Source organism: Chlorocebus sabaeus, chromosome 19, assembly GCF_047675955.1.
Source record: "Chlorocebus sabaeus isolate Y175 chromosome 19, mChlSab1.0.hap1, whole genome shotgun sequence".
In the NCBI taxonomy this organism is placed as follows: Eukaryota; Metazoa; Chordata; class Mammalia; order Primates; family Cercopithecidae; genus Chlorocebus; species Chlorocebus sabaeus.
In genome coordinates, this window is record NC_132922.1 from 21,477,531 (window position 1) to 21,496,865 (window position 19,335).

The window sequence follows — 19,335 nt, forward strand, 5'->3', positions numbered from 1 at the left end:
TGGTAGGGACTTTTTCTTTTACTATAAGTAAGAGAACCATTGGAGGACATTGAGCAGAGGGGTGCTACTGTCTGACTTAGACTGTAAAAGGATCATCCTGGTTGTTGCTGAGATGGGGTGTCAGCAGAGCAGTGTGGGAGCAACTTTGTTAGCACTCTCAGTGGAAGGTGATGCTGGCCTGGAGCTGGGGGTTAGTGATGGAGCTAGTGAGAAGCTGCTCATGGATTCTAGATTCATTTTGAAGGTCGGAATCCAATAGGATTTGCCGATAGATTTAAGGGAGAGTTTGTTGTTAAGGGTGACTCAGGTTTTTAGCCTGAGACCCTCTTAAAGATAGTGCTGGCAAGAACTAGATGATGTAGACTGCAGGGTGAGCCAGTTGGGGAAAGGAAGGAAGCAGAAGGTCAGTTTTTATCACATTAAGTTTGAGCTGCCTGCTAGTTATCTCCACAGTAATGTGGAGATGTCAGGTAGACAGTTTGGACATCTGTGCTGGGGGTTCTGGGGAGAGGTTGGGCTATGTGGATGGTATGCAAAGCTGTGATACTGGATGATCCACCAAAGAGGCAAAATAGCATAGATGGGGAGGAGAAGAGGTACCAGGCCTGAGCCCTGGGGCACACAGTGTTGAAGGAGAAGGAGAGGAACAAGCAAAGGAGACTGAGAAAGTGCAGACAGTGGCGTAGGAGTGCAGGCAGAGAGCATGGCATCCTGGCATTTGAGGGAAGACAGGATTTCGGGGAGAAGGGAGTGATCAGTAGTGTCAAATGCTTATCAGCATGAGACTTGTCATTTGACATGACCATTGTGTCTTCTGCTGGCAGGACCCAACACACCTGGCATCCAGGACCATTTCTGAACCTCATTCTCCCTTCCCTAGCCTCGTCTGCTCCTTTCCCTTCCAGGTCCTTTCCTTCAGCCAGGCAGGGGCTCACAGACTTCTTGTTTTGGCCATAGGTAAATCACTCATCTCTCAGTGTCTCTAATTCCTCATTTTTTAAGTGAATTACCCTGAGAATTAAAACGAGAAGGGTTGTAAATCACTTAGCAAGAACCTGTTCCCCAGCTAGTGTTGATTTAATTGTTGTCGGTTCCCTCTCTTGTCACATTGGCAATTTCATGGTGCGCCTCTATGCCACCTCCACTCTTGCCTCTCTAAATCTGACCTGTCTTTTCGTGTCCAGCCAAGCCTCTCTTCATCTAAGAGAACTTCCCTTGCTGCTCCACCTATCTCAGAACCCTCCTCCTCTGGAGGCATGATCACTCTGCCATTCCCCTGAAGTCCTTTACCTGGCCTCTAAATCTGTAAGAGCTCAGTGAGAAAAGACTGTCTTTTGTTTACTGGGTGCATGCTTCCGTGTGGGGTACAGTTCCAGGCATGGAGTGGATGGTGCTCTACACTCTTAATTTGACAGATCTTCAGAAAGTCTTCCCATTACGTAGATGGGAAGTCTGAGACCACAAAGAGCCTTGTTCTGTAGTCTCTGACCTCTTTCTCCTCATCTCGATTAATTTAAGTACTGTTCAGAAGAAGCCTTACTTTATTTTCAAGTCCAGAGGAACTTTTCTTTTTCTTTTTTTGAGATGGAGTCTTGCTCTGTCACCCGGGCCGGAGTGCAGTGGTGTGATTTCAGGTTCCAGCGATTCTCCTGCCTCAGCCTCCTGAGCAGTTGGAACTATAGGTGTGAGCAACCATGTCCAGCTAATTTTTGTATTTTTAGTAGAGATGGGTTTCGCCATGTTGGCCAAACTGGTCTTGAACTCCTGACCTCAAGTGATCTGCCCGCCTCGGTCTCCTAAAGTGCTGGGATTACAGGCATGAGCCACTGTACCCACCACTTTTTTTTCTTTACAGCAGATCTTTCCACACATTACTGCTTATAGATCAGTTGAGAACTGGTATCTGATTCTAGAATGAAGTTCTAGAGACTCAAAGCCAATATAAGAACGTTTGCATGTGACATTTGTCTGCCTTTAGTTCCTTTTCATTCTGAAGTCTTTAATTGCTAGTGGGCCTGAGAAGAATTGACTTTTTTTTTTTTTTTTTTTGGAGACAGAGTCTCGCTCTGTCACCCAGGCTGGAGTGCAGTGGTGCAATCTCAGCTCACTGCAAGCTCCGCCTCCCGGGTTCACACCATTCTCCTGCCTCAGCCTCCCAAGTAGCTGGGACTATGGGCGCCCGTCACCATGCCCAGCTAATTTTTTTTTTTTTTTTTGAGATGGAGTCTCGCTGTGTCACCCAGGCTGGAGTGCAGTGTCACATTCACAGCTCACTGCAGCCACAACCTCCCAGGCTCAAGCAATCCTCCCACCTCAGGCTCCTGTAGCTAATACTACAGATGTGTGCCACCACACCTGGCTAATTGTATTTTTTATAGAGGTAGGGTTTCACTGTGTTGCCCAGGCTGGTCTCGAACTCCTGTGCTCAAGCAATCTGCCTGCCTCGGCCTCACAAAATGCTGGGATTACAGGTGTGGGCCACCGTCCCCGGCCAGGAGATTGATTTTGACTAATCGGTTTTCATCGAAATCCCAGGAGGCCCGTAACTGGGCAAGCACATCCAGACAGGCTTTCACTAGGCACATGACCAAACTTGACATTCCCTGTTGAACAAACTGGATGGGCTGGCCGTAAAATAACCTGTAATTCAACATCTGAGGGACTCTGCAGGGATGTGTGGCAACCCATTTCACGTATCCTTTAACCTAGAGCATGTGTGTTTCTGCCAGGGCTTCATTCAGAGAGAAGCAGTTAGTTGCCTTGCTGGACAGAGTGGGACACGTGTGACCTTATTAGGGGGCAGCAGTGGAGAGTGTTGGCACTGCCATTTTCTAGCTGTGTAACTCCAAACAAATGCCTTGACCTCCCTGGTACTTCAATTTCCTCACCTGTAAACTTGTGATAATATTAAAACCTTCATGGATTATCGTGAAGACTAACTTTTTTTTTTTTTTTTTCTGAGACCGAGTCTCACACTGTCACCCGAGCTGGAGTGCAGTGGCGCGATCTTGGTTCACTGCAACCTCCGCCTCCCAGGATCAAGCGATTCTCCTGCCTCAGCCTCGAGAGTAGCTGAGACTACAAGTGTGTGCCACTACACGTGGCTAGTTTTTTGTATTTTAGTGTAGACAGGGGTTTCAACATGTTGCCCAGGCAGGTCTCAAACTCCTGACCTCATGATCCGCCAGCCTCGGCCTCCCAAAGTGCTGGGATTTACAGGCATGAACCACCACGCCCTGCCATGAGGACTAACTTTAAAGCTCTTTACATAGTGTCTGTCACATGATGCACATCCATTTGCCATTACTACTACCACTGCCACTTTTGTTCCAAATTTCATGCTGAGCCTAAAGAACACAGATTATTTTCTCGTAGTTATTGAACTGACTTGGAAGAGCCTGTCTGAGTTCGGTAACCACGTTTTCTCAGAGAGAAAGTCTGAAATCTGGTTTTTCTACTGCTGACTCACCTTTTAGTCTTCCAGCTGGCCTTACCTGTTTCCCTGTCTGTAAAGTTAACTTAAGTATTTACCTATAAGGACCTTTTTTCCTTTTTTTTTTTTTTTTTGAGACAGGCTCTCACTCTGTCGCCCAGGCTGGAGTACAGTGGCACAGTCTCGGCTCCCCCCCGCCTCCCCACCTCCCGGGTTCAAGCGATTCTTCCACCTCAGCCTCCCGAGTAGCTGGGATTACAGGCACCTGCCACCACACCCAGCTAATTTTTGTATTTTCAGTAAAGACAGGGTTTCACCATGTTGGCCAGGCTGGTCTCAAACTCCTGACCTCAAGTGATCCTCCTATCTTAGCCTCCCAAAGTGCTGGATTATGGACATGAGCCAGCGTGCCCGGCCCCTTTTCCTGTTTAAAAGGAAATTGTCAGACAAATGAGGAGTGGTGAGTAGCATCATCATCTCTAACGAACTCTAAGCTTTGTAGGAGCAGGTACACAGTCCAGGGCATGGCACAGAGTAGGGGAATACTTGTCAAATGAATTAACCTCTGCCCTTGAAACAGAACCAAAGCAGCAAAACACATAGAATGAACCAAGTTTGGCCTTTCTGTTTCAAATGAAGAAGAAACAGTGGCATCACCCCAGCCCCTTTTTTTCACTCTTCCCTGAACTTCCTCTTGACTGTCCATGAGCTAACAGGTTCTATGGAGCAGGTTTCTGACAGCTATTTATTCATTAGGGAAGTGTTTAACAGTGGCAGTTCCAGTACCAAAGTTGGGAGCCACCAACATAGACCTTCAGAGATCAGTTTTTCCTGCCTGAATATCCTTGAGTTCAGAGATAGACATGCAGCTGGATCTGACCTTGTGAAACATCTCTTTCCCCTTTTCCTTTCCTAAAGCTTTTTCTCTGGCTCATCTCACCACACTGATGGTCTCCTTCATTAATTCACTGAGTGCCAAGAGTGTGCAGTGCCTTGTGCTGCCACCACCAACTTCACACTTCTCATCTGATTGAAGAGCATGGGCTGCTCTGACATGAATCACTGCCCTGAGACTAGAAAAGGCCTTCCCCTGACATTGGCTGGCCATTTGGAGAAATTAAAACACTCTGTTGTTTGGCTTCTTACTGTTTTTCTTCCTACTGAAGACCTAGTGGGGTTTGCTGGCCTTGGCTGCATTCTGAATTTGTTCTTTTTTTTTCCCCTTGGAAACATCTTCTGTCATGCTCTTAGAATGATCATACTCTACTTCCTCATGTTTGACACCCGGGAAGAACACTCATTGGTAGGGAAATGGGCCCCTCATCCAGCAGAGAATCATAGAGTGTGAGATGTGGAAGGGACTTATCATTCAGTAGACTGGTTTTCAGGCTTTGCTCCATAGAACCACAGGATGTCTGAAGGGCCCTGGTGAGGATGGGCAGAGGTAGGCATAGTGAAATGAGCCAGGCTCTAGGCCTCCCACCCTTCCTTCCACCAGAACAGTTCCACTTTTATCTGTTTGAAATGATTTAAGAGTAGAGAGGGACTTGAGCCATTGATTAATCATATTCTTTTGTTTGACATTTGGAGAAAGGCAGGCCCGGAGATGGGGGGAGTTGCCCAGGGTCGACAGCTGTTGGTAGTAGGGCCCGATTTCCCAGCAGCCATCTTGTCATTGGATCAGCCTTGCCATGTTAACTGCAAAGCCTTATGTTCCCGGTCTAGTCTGCCCAGTCATCACTGTCTGGCACTTGTCACAGAGCTCTCTCATGATCTGTTTTGGGCCCTTGGTTTTGTAGCTTCTCTGTGAAACTGTCTTTTCATTCATTTTGCCAGCAAACATTTGGTGAGCTCCTAGAATGTGCCAGGCATTGTGGCAGTCACCGGGTTGACAGCATTCAACAGGACAGATCCCAAATTAGGGAAGGAAGTCTGTGGGGAAATCTGAGATACCTTTTTTTTGTGTGATGGAGTCTCACTGTGTCACCCAGGCTGGAGTGCAATGGCACAGTCGCAGCTCCCTACAACCTCTGCCTCCCAGGTTCAAGTGATTTTCCTGCCTCAGCCTCCCAAGTAGCTGGGACTACAGGCATGTCCCACCACACCCGGCTAATTTTTTTTGTATTTTTAGTAGAGACGGGGTTCCACCTGCCTCGGCCTCCCAAAGTGCTGGGATTACAGGCGTGAGCCACCATGCCCAGCCAGAACTGCCTCGTTCTTTTGCATGGATGCCTAGTATTCCACCATGCTGTGGAATGTCTGTATGCTGTGCTGTCATTTTATTTATTTATAGAGTTGGGGTCTTACTGTGTTGCCCAGGCTGGCCTCAAACTCCTGGGCTCAAACTATCCTCACCATTAAGCCTCCTGAGTAGCTGGAGCCACAGATGTGCCCAGCTGTGCTGTGCTATCATTTTTTAAACCAGTCCTGTGGTTGGACATTTATAGTATTTTGCTATTAGAAAGGATGCTGCATGAATAATTTTGTATCTACATAGTTTTCCACATGTAGAGTCCTAGAAGCAGAATTACTGGGTCAACGGATAAGGACCTTTGCAATTTTAATGACTGTTACCAATTTGCTTCAGAGGTTGTAGCGTTTCAGACTGTCACTAGCCTCAAATGAGGGTGCCTAATTGCCCACGTCAGCACCAACATGGGGTGTTACTAGACTCGGGTCTTTATCAGTTCAGCAGCTGACAGGTGATATTTCACAGTAGTTTCAGTTTCTGTGTCTCTTATAAATAAGCTTGAACCGTTATATTAATTCACTTTCTGTGAACTGTCCACATCCTCTGCCATTCTCCTATTTGTAGTCACTTTTTATATAGGAAAATAGGTCTTGTCTGCAGTATGATGCAAGTGTTTGTGAGTATGTTTATCATACGTCTTTTGGCTTTTTATTATGTTTTTGGCCATGCAGGAAAACTCGATTTTTATGGAATTGAATTCATGGCTCAGATTTCCAGATTTGATGTCACACTCCAAAGGCTTTATTTCCTCTGGATGCAATGTTTCATTCTTCCTTTCTTCTCCAGATTTGAGTTTTATTTTGTTATTTTGTAAAAACAGATTTTTTTTTTTTTTTGAGACGGAGTCTTTCTCTGCTGCCCAGGCTGGAGTGCAATGGCGCCAATCTTGGCTCACTGCAACGTCTGCCTCCCGAGTTCAAGCGATTCTCCCGCCTCAGCCTCCCGAGTAGCTATAATTACAGGCATGCACCGCCACTGCCATGTCAGGCTAATTTTTGTATTTTTAGTAGAGATGGGGTTTTGCCATGTTGGCCAGGCTGGTCTTGAACTCCTGACCTCAGGTGATCCACCCGCCTCGGCCTCCCAAAGTGCTGGGATTATAGGTGTGAGCCACCTTGCCTGGGCTTTTTTGTTTGTTTGTTTGAGACCGAATCTTGCTCTGTCACCTGGGCTGAAGTTCAGTGGTGCCATCTCAGCTTGCTGCAACCTCCACCTCCTAGGTTCAAGCGATTCTTGTGCCTCAGCCTCCCGTGTAGCTGGGATTACAGGTACCCACCACCATTCCCAGCTAATTTTTGTATTTTTAGTAGAGACAGGTTTCACCATGTTAGCCAGGCTGTTCGCGAACTCCTGGCCGCAGGTGATCCACCCGCCTTAGCCTCCGAAAGTGCTGGGATTACAGGCATGAGCGTCTGTGCCCAAGACATTTTTTTAAATATCTGTTTAATTTACACCAAGTGAAATGCTTGACTCTTAAGTGTACAGTGTGTCTAGTATCTGCATCAAGATATAGATCATTTTTATTACTGCAGGGGCCCTTCATGCCTGCTTTCAGTCCTTCCCACCCAGAAGCATCCACTGACCTGACTTCTATCACCATAGCTTAGGTTTGCGTCTTAGAGCTTTGTTCAAATGAAATCTTGTGATATTTATGATGTTTACATTTTTTCTTGTCAACATGGTTTCAATCTCAGATTAGCCCTTGTCAGAAGAAATATGTGAAATACATAGGCAGGTACAGCAGTCCCTGCCCCCCTCTTTTTTTCTTTTTTTGAGACACGGTCTCACTCTGTCACCCAGGCTGGAGTGCAGTAGTGCAATCTTGGCTCACTGCAACCTCCTACCTCCCGGACTCAAGCAGTCCTCCCACCTCCGCCTCCTGAGTAGATGGGACTACAGGTGTGCACCACCATGCTAATTTGGTAGAGACAGGGTTTCACCATATTGCCCAGGCCAGTCTCAAACTCGTGGCCTCAAGCAATCCACCCACCTTGGTCTCCCAAGGTGCTGGGATTCACAGGTGTGACCCACAACACCCGGCTTGATCTCCCCATTTTAAAGAGGGAAGTTGAATTATAGGGATGAAGTAGACGCAGTTCAGCATACTTTCCTTTTAAAGGTTGTCACAAATTTTGAGACATTGGAGAAAAATTGAAATACTATATTCAGTACCCATTTTCTTATGTTTTTATTTTTTTCATTCTCAAAGGAGGTGATTTTCTTATGTTTTAAACATAGATTTAAATTCATTTTATTAGCTTAAAACACAGATAGTCTATATTTTCTTGTTCCTAAAATTGGATCTATAAGGACAAAATTTGAAAAATACTGAGAACTTTTTTCCTTTAAGCCTAACCCTAATTTCAGCAACTAAAAACCAAAGTCTTTAGATGGAAATATTTTTTCTTCTTCCCTTTTTTTCCTTAGGACCTAGGACCTCATTTTCCCTCTCTTAGATCATGTTACATCTTTGTCCCTGGACATTGTTTCCAAAAGTCTCACCAAGGGCTTCTTTATACATCTAGAAAACATAAGAGAGAAAACTACTGTATTTTAGGCTTTATTGCTCAGTTGTTTTTTTTTTTTTTCTTTTTCTTTTTTTTTGAGATGCAGTTTCATTCTTGTTGCCCAGGCTGGAGTACAATGCTGCAATCTCACCTTACTGTAACCTCTGCCTCCCAGGTTCAAGTGATTCCCCTGCCTCAGCCTCCCGAGTAGCTAGGATTACAGGCACCCAGCACCATGCCCGGTTAACTTTTTGTATTTTTAGTAGAGATGGGGTTTCACCATGTTGGCTAGGCTGGTCTCGAACTCCTGACCTCAGGTAATCTGCCCACCTGGACCTGTAATCCAAAGTGCTTGGATTACAGACTTGAGCCACCATGCCCAGCCTCAGTTCCCTTTCTTTAATTCTAAAAAATGAAGTTAACCAGAACTGGTTCTGGGATGTGACATCAAAGTCATAATCTTTCAAATGTGGGTGTGAGAAATATTAAGATTAAGAGGGGGAAGCCACACTGGCTCCTCAAGGGTGAAACCAGTTGTTCCAGGTATGCCCTTCTTTTAATTTTGACCATGCCCATCCCTTTGAGGTATTCCTTGGTCTGTAAATGCTAAAATTGAGGGGGATCCCAGCCCAGAATGCTGTGTCCTTAGCAAAAATGACTCATTATACTGGCCAGAGCAGTTTCTGAATCAAAAATTGCCTGTAATTACTACTTTAAAATGTGCCCTGACACTTCCAAAGATGGAATCCAAATCCTAAGCTTTTTCTTGCCTAAATTTGCTGCCTGCTTTCAAATGTGATTCATGTACCGGATCGGATTCATCAGAGAACAAGGTCTCAGCCCCTTTGGCCTCCATGGAGTAGGGATACAGTACATGATAACAGCTGAGCAGGTGCCAGGAAAAGGACCAGTCTTTCTCATGGCATCTATGAGTCTGAGCCCCTTTAGGACTGAACTGTGGGGTTTTTTCCATTCCTGCGGAGAGAATGAGAAATCTCTCTTGCACTGACATCCAAGAGGCAACTGCAAGACCAAGTACCAGCATTAGGTGCTCACAATGGAGAAAGGACACAAGGAGATAGCTGCCCTCAGTACATCACTAAGCTGTAGGTAGGGAATCATTCATGGTGAAGTGAGGTCTTTTGTTTTGTAATCTGTGTTTTGGGGTGACTTTCCAAAGCATTTCACTTTTCTCCGCATCCCCTCCCTTCTCTACTTTAATTTCCTGCATATCAAACAAGTTCAGAGGGATACATTTCTGCATCTTCAGTCCCATTGGGCCCTCTGCAGAGGGATATGTGAAACAGATGCTGCAGAGAAAAGCGCAGCCAGCACTAGCGCACTGAGTGGCAGTTAAGTTTGTGAGTAGTTGCTTAGCACCTGTAAAAGGAAGACTCACGGAAAGCTCAACGCTGTTGGGGTATCTGTAGCTGTGCTTTGACCAGCTACCCTGCAGCTCTGTCACTTCTTTTTAAATCCCCAGAAAGAGAGGCTTTCTCACCCGTTTCTCCTCTTGGTCAGTTGCATACAGCACCGATCTGTCACCAGCAGGTTGTGGCCTGGGAATTTAGGGCCCTCCCATGTTATGTTGGGCCTGCAGGGGAGGGAAAAGGCTCTGACAGCTTTTTCTTCTGGAGAGGCAAGAAATTCTGAGCAGCTCTCACGTTAGTTATCTGAGGTATTTTGTTTGTTTTATTCACTTTTCTTTCTTTCTTTTCTTTTTTTTTTTGAGACTGAGTCTCACTCTGTCGCCCAGGCTGGAGTGCAGTGGCGCAATCTCACTCACTGCAGTCTCCACCTCCTGAGTTGAAGCAGTTCTCCTGCCTTAGCCTCCCAAGTAGTTGAGAGTACAGGCACATGCCACCACACCCGGATAATTTTTTGTATTTTAGTAGAGGCAGGGTTTCACCATGTTGCCCAGGCTGGTCTCAAACTACTGAGCTCAGGCAATCTGCCCACCTCGGCCTCCCAAAGTGCTAGGGTTACAGGCATGAGCCACCGCGCCTGGCCACTTTTTTTCTTTTTAGATTTAATGTTGGAGTGGTTTCTGTGTTACTTTCTGTGTGTCTTTGTGGCCTGTAAGTTTTAGCCCCTTTTGCCTTCAGTTACCCCTCTTACACTCAACCTTGAGAAACGATATTCTCCTATTATTTTTGGATACTTTTGGCAGTTACGCTCTCAAGTCTGTGACTTCTGGAACCATGCAGATCTTTATTGTAAGACAAATCCCATTATCTGATTTACCTGCTCATTTTCAGAGTTCCCCAAAGAACCCCTAGGTTGGTGAGGTTTCTTTGAGAAAATGGCTTTATGTGTGTGCACAAAAAAAAAAAAAATCTTTTTTTTTTTTTTTTGAGACAGAATCTCGCTCTGTCTCCCAGGCTGGAATGCAGTGGCCGGATCTCAGCTCACTGCAAGCTCGGCCTCCCAGGTTTACGCCATTCTCCTGCCTCAGCCTCCTGAGTATCTGGGACTACAGGCGCCCGCCACCTCGCCCGGCTAGTTTTTTGTATTTTTAGTAGAGACGGGGTTTCACCAGGTTAGCCAGGATGGTCTCGATCTCCTGACCTCGTGATCCGCCTGTCTCGGCCTCCCAAAGTGCTGGGATTACAGGCTTGAGCCACCGCGCCTGGCAAAAAAATCATTTTTAATGTCAGTAAATTCCTGTTGGAAACAAACGCTAACTAGTTATGTAACAGGGTTGCCAGAGAGCAGGCTGAGGCTCCCTGGGATTTTCAGTGGCCCGTTTTCATTTCTTTCAACAACCATCAATTGAATACTTGCTATGTGCCGGGCCTGGGCCAGGCATGAAAGAGGAGGGTGAACAGGAGCTGTGAGCCTGGCTCATGCGGGGCCGTCCTTTGTGGATCTGTCTACAGCCCTGACTCATGCTGGGAGGACCAGCAAGTTAGAGTCCGCACTGTGGGACTTGCAACATCAGACGCAGTGGGCTCTTCTGCTCTTTCCCGCAGCTCCCATAGAAAAGTGTCATCCTTCCTTTTCAACTTTGCAAAGCAAAAGGGAAGTAGAATTGTGCCTTTTTAAATACTGTTTTGTCAGTGAAGCCTTTATTTCTTTATTTGTACAGGATCCACAAAGGATTTAAGGTGACCCCAAGACAGTACATATTTGTTTCCCATTGATTACTGAAACAAAATCTATGGGTGTCTCTCGGTTGGGAGGCTTGCTCAATGCCATCCTGCCATAAATACAAGCTTAATTTGGAAAAATCCAATTGGGCTGGAGAGGAGGTGCTGTGTTGGCTTGGTTTCCAGAGACTGTGAAATGACTCTTGATCCCTCACATCCATTGCACTAGTAACTTTCATCTCGCCCCTGTATAGTAATGACTTGAAAGGAGATATTGGTGGGTTATTTATTTGAGTCCCTTCCATAGACTCAACAAAAGGGACAAAGTGAAGTGGGTTTTCTCCATTCAAATGTCTATTTTTTGGAGTTGTGTGGTTTTCTATACCACATAAAACTACAGATAGGATTGGAAGGCTGTACTTGAAAGTCTCAATGTGGTTTTTTTGGAGGGGGCAGTGGGGGCGGGGAGACAGAGTCTTGCTCTGTCACCAGACTGTAGTGCTGTGGCACAGTCTCGGCTCACTGCAGCCTCTGCCTCCTGGGTTCAAGTGATTCTTGTGCCTCAGCCTCCCGAGTAGATGGGACTATAGGTGTCCACCACTGCGTCTGGCCTCATTTTTTTTTTTTTTTTTTTTTGACTGAATCTTTAGCGACTATCTGGGAACTGTCCTCCTTGTCAGAAGGGGGAAGCAGAATTCCTTCATCAATAGAGCATAGGAACTAAGTTCAGGTAGATAACATCCCTGAGTCCGTTTCATCTTCTGTAAAATGGGATTCAAAGCAGTTACATTATTGATAAGTTTAAGTGAGATAATGTGGGTGAAGCCCCTGCCTTTAATAGGGGCTTGGTAAATGATAGATTCTTAATAAATCTTAGAACCATCCTAAAAGCCTTGGCCATGTATCTAGGGTATCTTGGTTCCTGTGTAACTTCTTTTCTTTGTTCTGTTGCCCAGAACTACTGAGGTACATAGTAGATGCTCAGTAAATTTTTGTTAAATGAATGGCAGGGCTTCGGTACTTTCTTTGTCCTATTGTCTTTTTTTCCTGAGACGGAGTCTTGCTCTGTCTGCTAGACTGGAGTGCAGTGGTGTGGTCTCAGCCCACTGCAGCCTCAGTCTCTCGGGTTCCAGTGATTCTCCTGCCTCACCCTCCTGAGTAACTGGGATTACAGGCACACACCACAACGCCCAGCTAATTTTTTGTATTTTTAGTAGAGATGGTTTTCACCATGTTGGCCAGGCTGGTCTCGAACTCCTGACCTCAGGTGATCCACCCCCCTCAGCCTCCCAAAGTGCTGGGATTACAGGCATGAGCTCTGGTGCCCGCCCCTTATTGTCTTACAATAGTACTTCACGCTGTGAGCTTTGTTCTAGGAGATGTCTTGAGAGAGCCCTTAGGAAATTGGCCAGGTAGATTTGGGAACTGCTGTAGAGTACAGATTCTAGCCCTTTCCAGAGATGAATCATGCATGTTATTGTTTTAGCAGCTTAGAAAAGTTATGGAGAGAAGTCGTCTCCCTAGCCTTTTAAGCTTGGTATTTTCTTTTTTTTTTTTTTTTTGAGACGGAGTCTTGCTCTGTTGCCCGGGCTGGAGTGCAGTGGCTGGATCTCAGCTCACTGCAAGCTCCGCCTCCCGGGTTTACGCCATTCTCCTGCCTCAGCCTCCCGAGTAGCAGGGACTACAGGCGCCCGCCACCTCGCCCGGCTAGTTTTTTGTGTTTTTAGTAGAGACGGGGTTTCACTGTGTTAGCCAGGATGGTCTCGATCTCCTGACCTCGTGATCCGCCCGTCTCGGCCTCCCAAAGTGCTGGGATTACAGGCTTGAGCCACCGCGCCCGGCCTAAGCTTGGTATTTTCTAATCTCATTTGACTGTGTAGGGTAACATAGTGCCTCGATGATGCTGTGATGAGGCTTCTAATGAGTTAATGTCTGCAAAGCATTGAGGACAGTGCTGAGCAAAGTGAGTCCCACAAAGGGGCTGCTGTAAGCCCTTACATCCTTGGGCAGATATTTTTGTGGGAAAGATTTCTAGAAGAGGCTCATTCAAAAATTTGATAGGACCAGGTAGGGTGGCTCACGCCTGTAATCCCAGCACTTTGGGAGGTCAAGGCAGGAGGATTGGCTGAGCCCAGGAGTTTGAGACCAGCCTGGGCAATGTGGTGAGATCCCATCTCTGAAGGAAAAAAAAAAAATGTTGATAGATTCCTCAGAATTACTTTTCAAAATCTAATCTGCCATGATCCAGAGTTCATTTGCCCAGGAAGGAGATAAGCAGCTGTTTTCCTATACCACATGTGTTCTGGATCCTTCTCCTCCTCCCTCTGCCCCATAACTGAAAGTCACCCCTCTCTTCTCTGTCTTGCAGAAGCCTGGCTACAGATAAGGGACCGAAATGACTGACTCAAAATATTTCACCACGACCAAGAAAGGTATTGTTTGTTTAATAATGGGCCTTGCCCTATGCTTTCTCTGCCTGTCCCTTCTGTTCTCCTCCTGGGGTGGAAGGAAGTAGGGGTGGGAATGAAGGCCTGGAAACATGTGGCAGGAATGGCCTAGAGCTTGTTGTGGATCTAGAAAATTGAACTGTTGACGATATAAGAAATTGCTCCTTTTAGAGCTCAGAAAGGGAAGAACATTAGCTCCAAGTGTGGGGGAAAAAAGTGCCCTTTTATTCCCCATGGCTTAAAATAATTATGTTTTTTTCCAGGGGAAAGAAAACACATAATCCTGTCAGCACCCCCACAGCAGTTGTGTGTGCGTGTGTGTGTGCACGCGTGCGCGCATGTGTGTGTGTGTGTGTGTCCCCATGTATCTGTGTCCTTATCCAAGGGCAAGTGTTTTTCTTCTTTTTGAGATAGAGTTTCACTCTTGTCGCTGAGGCTGGAGTACAGTGGTGCGATCTCGGCTCACTGCAACCTCCGCCTCCTGGGTTCAAGTGATTCTCCTGCCTCAGCCTCCTGAGTAGCTGGGATTACATGCGCCCGCTGCTATGCCCAGCTAATTTTTTTTTTCTTGTGTTTTTGAGACAGAGTTTCGCTCTTGTTGCCCAGGCTGGAGTGCAATGGCGCGATCTTGGCTCACTGCAACCTCCGCCTCCCGGGTTCAAGTGATTCTCCTGCCTCAGCCTCCTGAGTAGCTGGGATTACATGCGCCCGCCGCTATGCCCAGCTAATTTTTTTCTTGTGTTTTTGAGACGGAGTTTTGCTCTTGTTGCCCAGGCTGGAGTGCAATGGCACGATCTCGGCTCATTACAACCTCCGCCTCCCGGGTTCAAGCAATTCTCCTGCCTCAGCCTCCTGAGTAGCTGGAATTACAGGCGTGCACCACCATGCCCGGCTAATTTCGTATTTTTGGTAGAGATGGGGTTTCTCCATGTTGGTCAGGCTGGTCTGAAACTCCTGACCTCAGGTGATCCATCCACCTTGGCCTCCCAAAGTTCTCGGATTATAGGCATGAGCCACTGCGGCCGGTCAGGCACGTATTTTTCATGGTTTTAATCCTGTTTTTCATTTGGCATTTTGATATCATAAACATTTCCCAACAATCCTGATGATTCACTATTAAGTCTGTTGAGTTGCTGCACTGAAATTTGCTAAGCTAGGCTTATATCGTTGGGTATTTTGGTTGTTTCTGCTTTTAAGGAAATGGAGGATGTTATCGTGGCTGACAAATGTGCTGTAACCCTGTAAGCATCTTTTGGCCAACCCTTCCTTCTTCCCTCCTTCCTTCCAAGTGATATTGACACACACCTACTGACCGGATGAAGAGTCTGTTGTTGGATCAGCTGAGCCAGGACTCGAAGTCTGCCCCTCATTGGGCATTTCATGTATTGGTCTAGCTTGTTTTTACTGAGAACGTACCATGTGCAGTGGGAGAGAGACAGAGCCTCTGAGCTAGTGTTGCTTGAGGTTGAGCAGGAAAGACAGTCTGTAGAGTAGTAACCACACAGAAGTGTAGTGGGTCCAGGGGAAGCTATGGGAGAGCTCTGGGTGGAGCTGGCCAGATACATGGGGGACAGGAAGGGGAAGGAGTGAGTGCTGTGCTTGTGACACATTCAGGGAAAGGAAGGCGGTGGGCATGAGCTACCGACGAGGGTGATGCAAGAAGAGGTTAGAGCCTGGCACAGTGGTGCCCCAGGTGGTGGCTTGGGTAGGAGGATTACTTGCTTGAGCCCAGGAGTTTGAGTCTAGCCTGGGCAACTAACTAAAAAAAGAGAGAAAGCAATTGGAGAGGTGTGCAGGGATCAGTTGTGTGGAGCCTGGTGAGCCACAGGGTGAGCTTAGTGCTGAGTGTATTGGAGTCTCAGGGGTGGCTTTTGTTGTTTGTTTGTTTTTTTTGAGACAGAGTCTCTCTGTCACCCAGGCTGGAGTGCAGTGGCAAGATCTCTGCTCACTGCAGCCTCCTGGGTTCAAGCCATTCTCCCAAGTAGCTGGGACTACAGGCATCTGCCACCATGCCCAGCTAATTTTTGTATTTTGGGGTTGGGGTTTTTTAGTGGATTTCTTTTGGGAAGGGAGATGTGTGGAGAGACATGCCTGGGTTCAGTGCCCCAGCCAAAGAGACAAGGAAACAGGTTCAGGAGAGCAAAGTATCTTGGGTAGGCCCAAGCATAGGGATTGAGAGCATGGGCTTTGGAGCTGGCAGACCTGGTTTTCAATTTCAGCCCTACCACCTGCCGGCATTGGATATGCATTACTGAGCCTCTGACAGCCTCCATTTGCTCACTGCAAAATGGAGGGAAATGCAGAGTTGTGAGGATGAAATAAGAATATGTGTGGGAACAAGTTAATGTGGGACTGGGCTCAGAGAAGGGCTCTGAGGGGCCAGGCATGGTGGCTCACGCCTGTAATCCCAGCACTTTGGGAGGCTAAGGTGGGTGGATCACCTGAGGTCAGGAGTTCAAGACCAGCCTGGCCAACATGGCGAAACCTGGTCTCTACTAAAAATACAAAAATTAGGAGGGTATGATGGTGCCCACTTATAGTTCCAGCTATTTGGGAGGCTGAAGCAGGAGAATTGCTTGAGCCCGGGAGGCATAGGTTGCAGTGAGCTGAGATCGCACAGCTGCACTCCAACCTGGGTAACAGAGTGAGACTTCATCTCAAAAAAATAAAAAATAAAAAATAAATAAAAAAGGCCAGGCGTGGTGGCTCATGCGTGTAATCCCAGCGCTTTGGGAGGCCGAGGCAGGCGGATCACGAGGTCAGTTCAAGACCAGCCTAGCCAACATGGTGAAACCCCGTCTGTACTAAAAATACAAAAATTAGCCGGGCATGATGGCGCACGCATGTAGTCCCAGCTACCCTGTAGGCTGAGGCAGGAGAATTGCTGGAACCCAGGAGGCAGAGGTTGCAGTGAGCTGAGATGGGGCCACTGCACTCCAGCCTGGGCAACAGAGCAAGACTCCGTCACAAAAAAATAAAAAATAAAAGAGAAGGGGTCAGGAAATGACATCTGCCCGTCTAACCTATTGTTGGGGTCCTGACTCTGCCCCTGGCAGGGCCAGACAGCCCTACTTCCTCATTAGTTTTTTTCACATCATCAAGTTCCTCAGAACAGTTGATTACATGCTTGAGCTCTCATGGAGCAGCTGAATTCCCATTTTCAGAGCTGAGCAACCACTCGTGTCTCAGGAAGTGAAACCCTGAGCAAGCTGTTTTAATTAGAGGTTCCAGGAAAACAGGAAAGGCCTCCATGTGGGAATCCACAAATCCTGCCCTCTCCCCACAAGCCTTAAGTACTCAGGTTCTATTGCACTGAGCCTTTTAAGGGCCTTTGGTTGAGTGAAGGTAGCTGAGGACAGCTTTACCTTCCACTGTGTTTTTAGCTCTCTGGCTGAGCAGAGCCTGCCATCATGTTTTTGATGCTTTTGTCTTCCCCAGAATCTTTGTAGCTTCCATGGTTCCTGTTGCTTCAATCCAGAGTGGCCTCTAAACTTCTTTTCTTTTTTTGGAGACAAGGTGTCACCTTGTATCCCCCAGGCTGGAGTGTAGTGGTGTCATGGCTCACGGCAGCCTCGACCTCTGGGTTCAAATGATTCTCCAGCCTCAGCCTCCAGAGTAGCTGGCACAGCAGGCATGTGCCACCACACATAGCTAATTAAAAAAAAATTTTTGTAGAAACGAGGTCTCACTGTGTTACCCAGACTAATCTTGAGCTCCTGGGCTCCAGTAGTCCTCAGCCTCTTTTCTTTCTTTCATTATTTTTTTTTCTTTGAGATGGAGTCCTGCCCTGTTACCAGGCTGGAGTTCAGTGGTGCCATCTTGCCTCACTGCAACCTCCACCTCCTGGATTCAAGCGATTCCCCTGCCTCAGCCTCCCGAATAGCTGGCACGCACCACCACGCCTGGCTAATTTTTTGTATTTTAGTAGAGACGAGGTTTCCCTGTGTTAGCCAGGATGGTCTCCATCTCCTGACCACATGATCCGGCTTCCTCAGCCTACCAAAGTGCTGGGATTACAGGCATGAGCCACGATGCCCAGCTGATCCTCAGCCTCTTAAAGTGCTGGGATTACAGGTGTGAGGTACTGCCCCTGGCCTCCAAGCTTCCATCTTGTTAATTCCTATCCTAACAGTCGTCCCTCACCGTTGCCAGGCCTACCTGAGGCCAGGCGCCCGAAGCTCCCCTCAGTCAACAGCATAGGATGTCTTACGTGCCTCCCTCTGGTTCTTCTGGAAGTTAGATACTGGAAATTGTCCCCTGCCAGGGTAGGGAGGGATCGCTCATGCTTGCCTCCTTTCCTTAGGGGAGATCTTCGAGCTGAAGGCAGAGCTCAACAGTGACAAGAAGGAGAAGAAGAAGGAGGCAGTGAAGAAAGTGATTGCATCGATGACCGTGGGCAAAGATGTCAGGTGTGCAGGAGTAGGCCTGGTGGCAGCTGGAGGCTGGCTGACAGGGGAGGGTTTACAGCTTGGGTCCAGTTCAGTCTCTCGCTTCGGATGTCTAGGGACCCATGTCTTCCCTCATACAGCTCCCTTCATAAAACTTTCTTCCCAATCGAAGGTTTTGTTTACATGGGAGTCAGGAGCCCAGATGCTGGCAGGTCAGGTGGTGATGGAGTGAGTTAACTGGAATACGTGGGAAAGGAAGCACGTGGCGCAGTGGGTGTGGCCTGAACCCTCTCAGAAACTCCAGAGGATCATTACTGGCTGGGGAAGAGGACCCAGTGTGGCCAGGTCTTCTGGTTTTTAAAAAGAATGGGAAATCTGGGCCAGGCGTGGTGGCTCACGCCTGTAATCCTAGCACTTTGGGAGGCTCTGTTGGGTGGATCACAAGGTTAGGAGTTTGACACCAGCCTGGCCAATATGGTGAAATCCCGTCTCTACTAAAAATACAAAAATTAGCTGGGCGTGGTGGCGCACGCCTGTAATCTCAGCTACTAGGGAGGCTGAGGCAGGAGAATTACTTGAACCTGAGGGGCAGAGATTGCAGTCAGCCAAGATTGTGCCACTGTACTCCAGCCCAAGTTACAGAGCGAGACTCCGTCTCAAAAAAAAAAAAAAAAAAAAAGAAGAAGAAGATTGGGAAATCTGGATTTTTCATTTTAAATCTCTCTGTCTTAAGTGGCCAGATGATATTAAACAAACACTGTGTGGTACAAATAAAATACACGTGCAGATTGAATTTCTCTAATATGTCACTGGTGTACAGCCTCTGTTGCACCTGATGGCTAAAGCAGGTCGTGTGTAGAGTGGCTGCCGCACCTTGGCTCATGCTTCCCCTGTGGGAGCACCCAGTGACACAGCTTGTCTGCCCATCTTTAAAAACCTATTCCAGGCTGGGCATGGTGGCTCACACCTGTAATCCCAGCCCTTTGGGAGGCCGAGGTGGGTGGATCACGAGGTCAGGAGTTCAAGACCAACCTGGCCAACATGATGAAACCCCATCTCTACTAAAAATACAAAAATTAGGCCGGGCGCGGTGGCTCAAGCCTGTAATCCCAGCACTTTGGGAGGCCGAGATGGGCGGATCATGAGGTCAGGAGATCGAGACCATCCTGGCTAACACGGTGAAACCCCGTCTCTACTAAAAAAAAAAGTACAAAATACTA

The 19,335-nt window shown here is 47.2% G+C and overlaps 1 protein-coding gene across 3 annotated transcripts in view; it reads left to right on the forward strand.

Annotated features, from left to right (window-relative positions):
- The window catches only part of AP1B1 (adaptor related protein complex 1 subunit beta 1), a 63,044-nt gene that overhangs the window by 8,815 nt on the left and 34,894 nt on the right, over positions 1 to 19,335 (forward strand). For 2 of the 3 annotated variants that reach the window (XM_007975327.3, XM_038007642.2), the window contains exons 2-3: positions 13,649 to 13,712; positions 18,031 to 18,136. In XM_007975327.3, the coding sequence (XP_007973518.1) occupies positions 13,676 to 13,712; positions 18,031 to 18,136 (143 nt within the window). In that variant the 5' untranslated portion in view covers positions 13,649 to 13,675. The remainder of the gene's footprint in view (positions 1 to 13,648; positions 13,713 to 18,030; positions 18,137 to 19,335) is intronic. The other variant, XM_073006837.1, reaches the window with a different exon arrangement.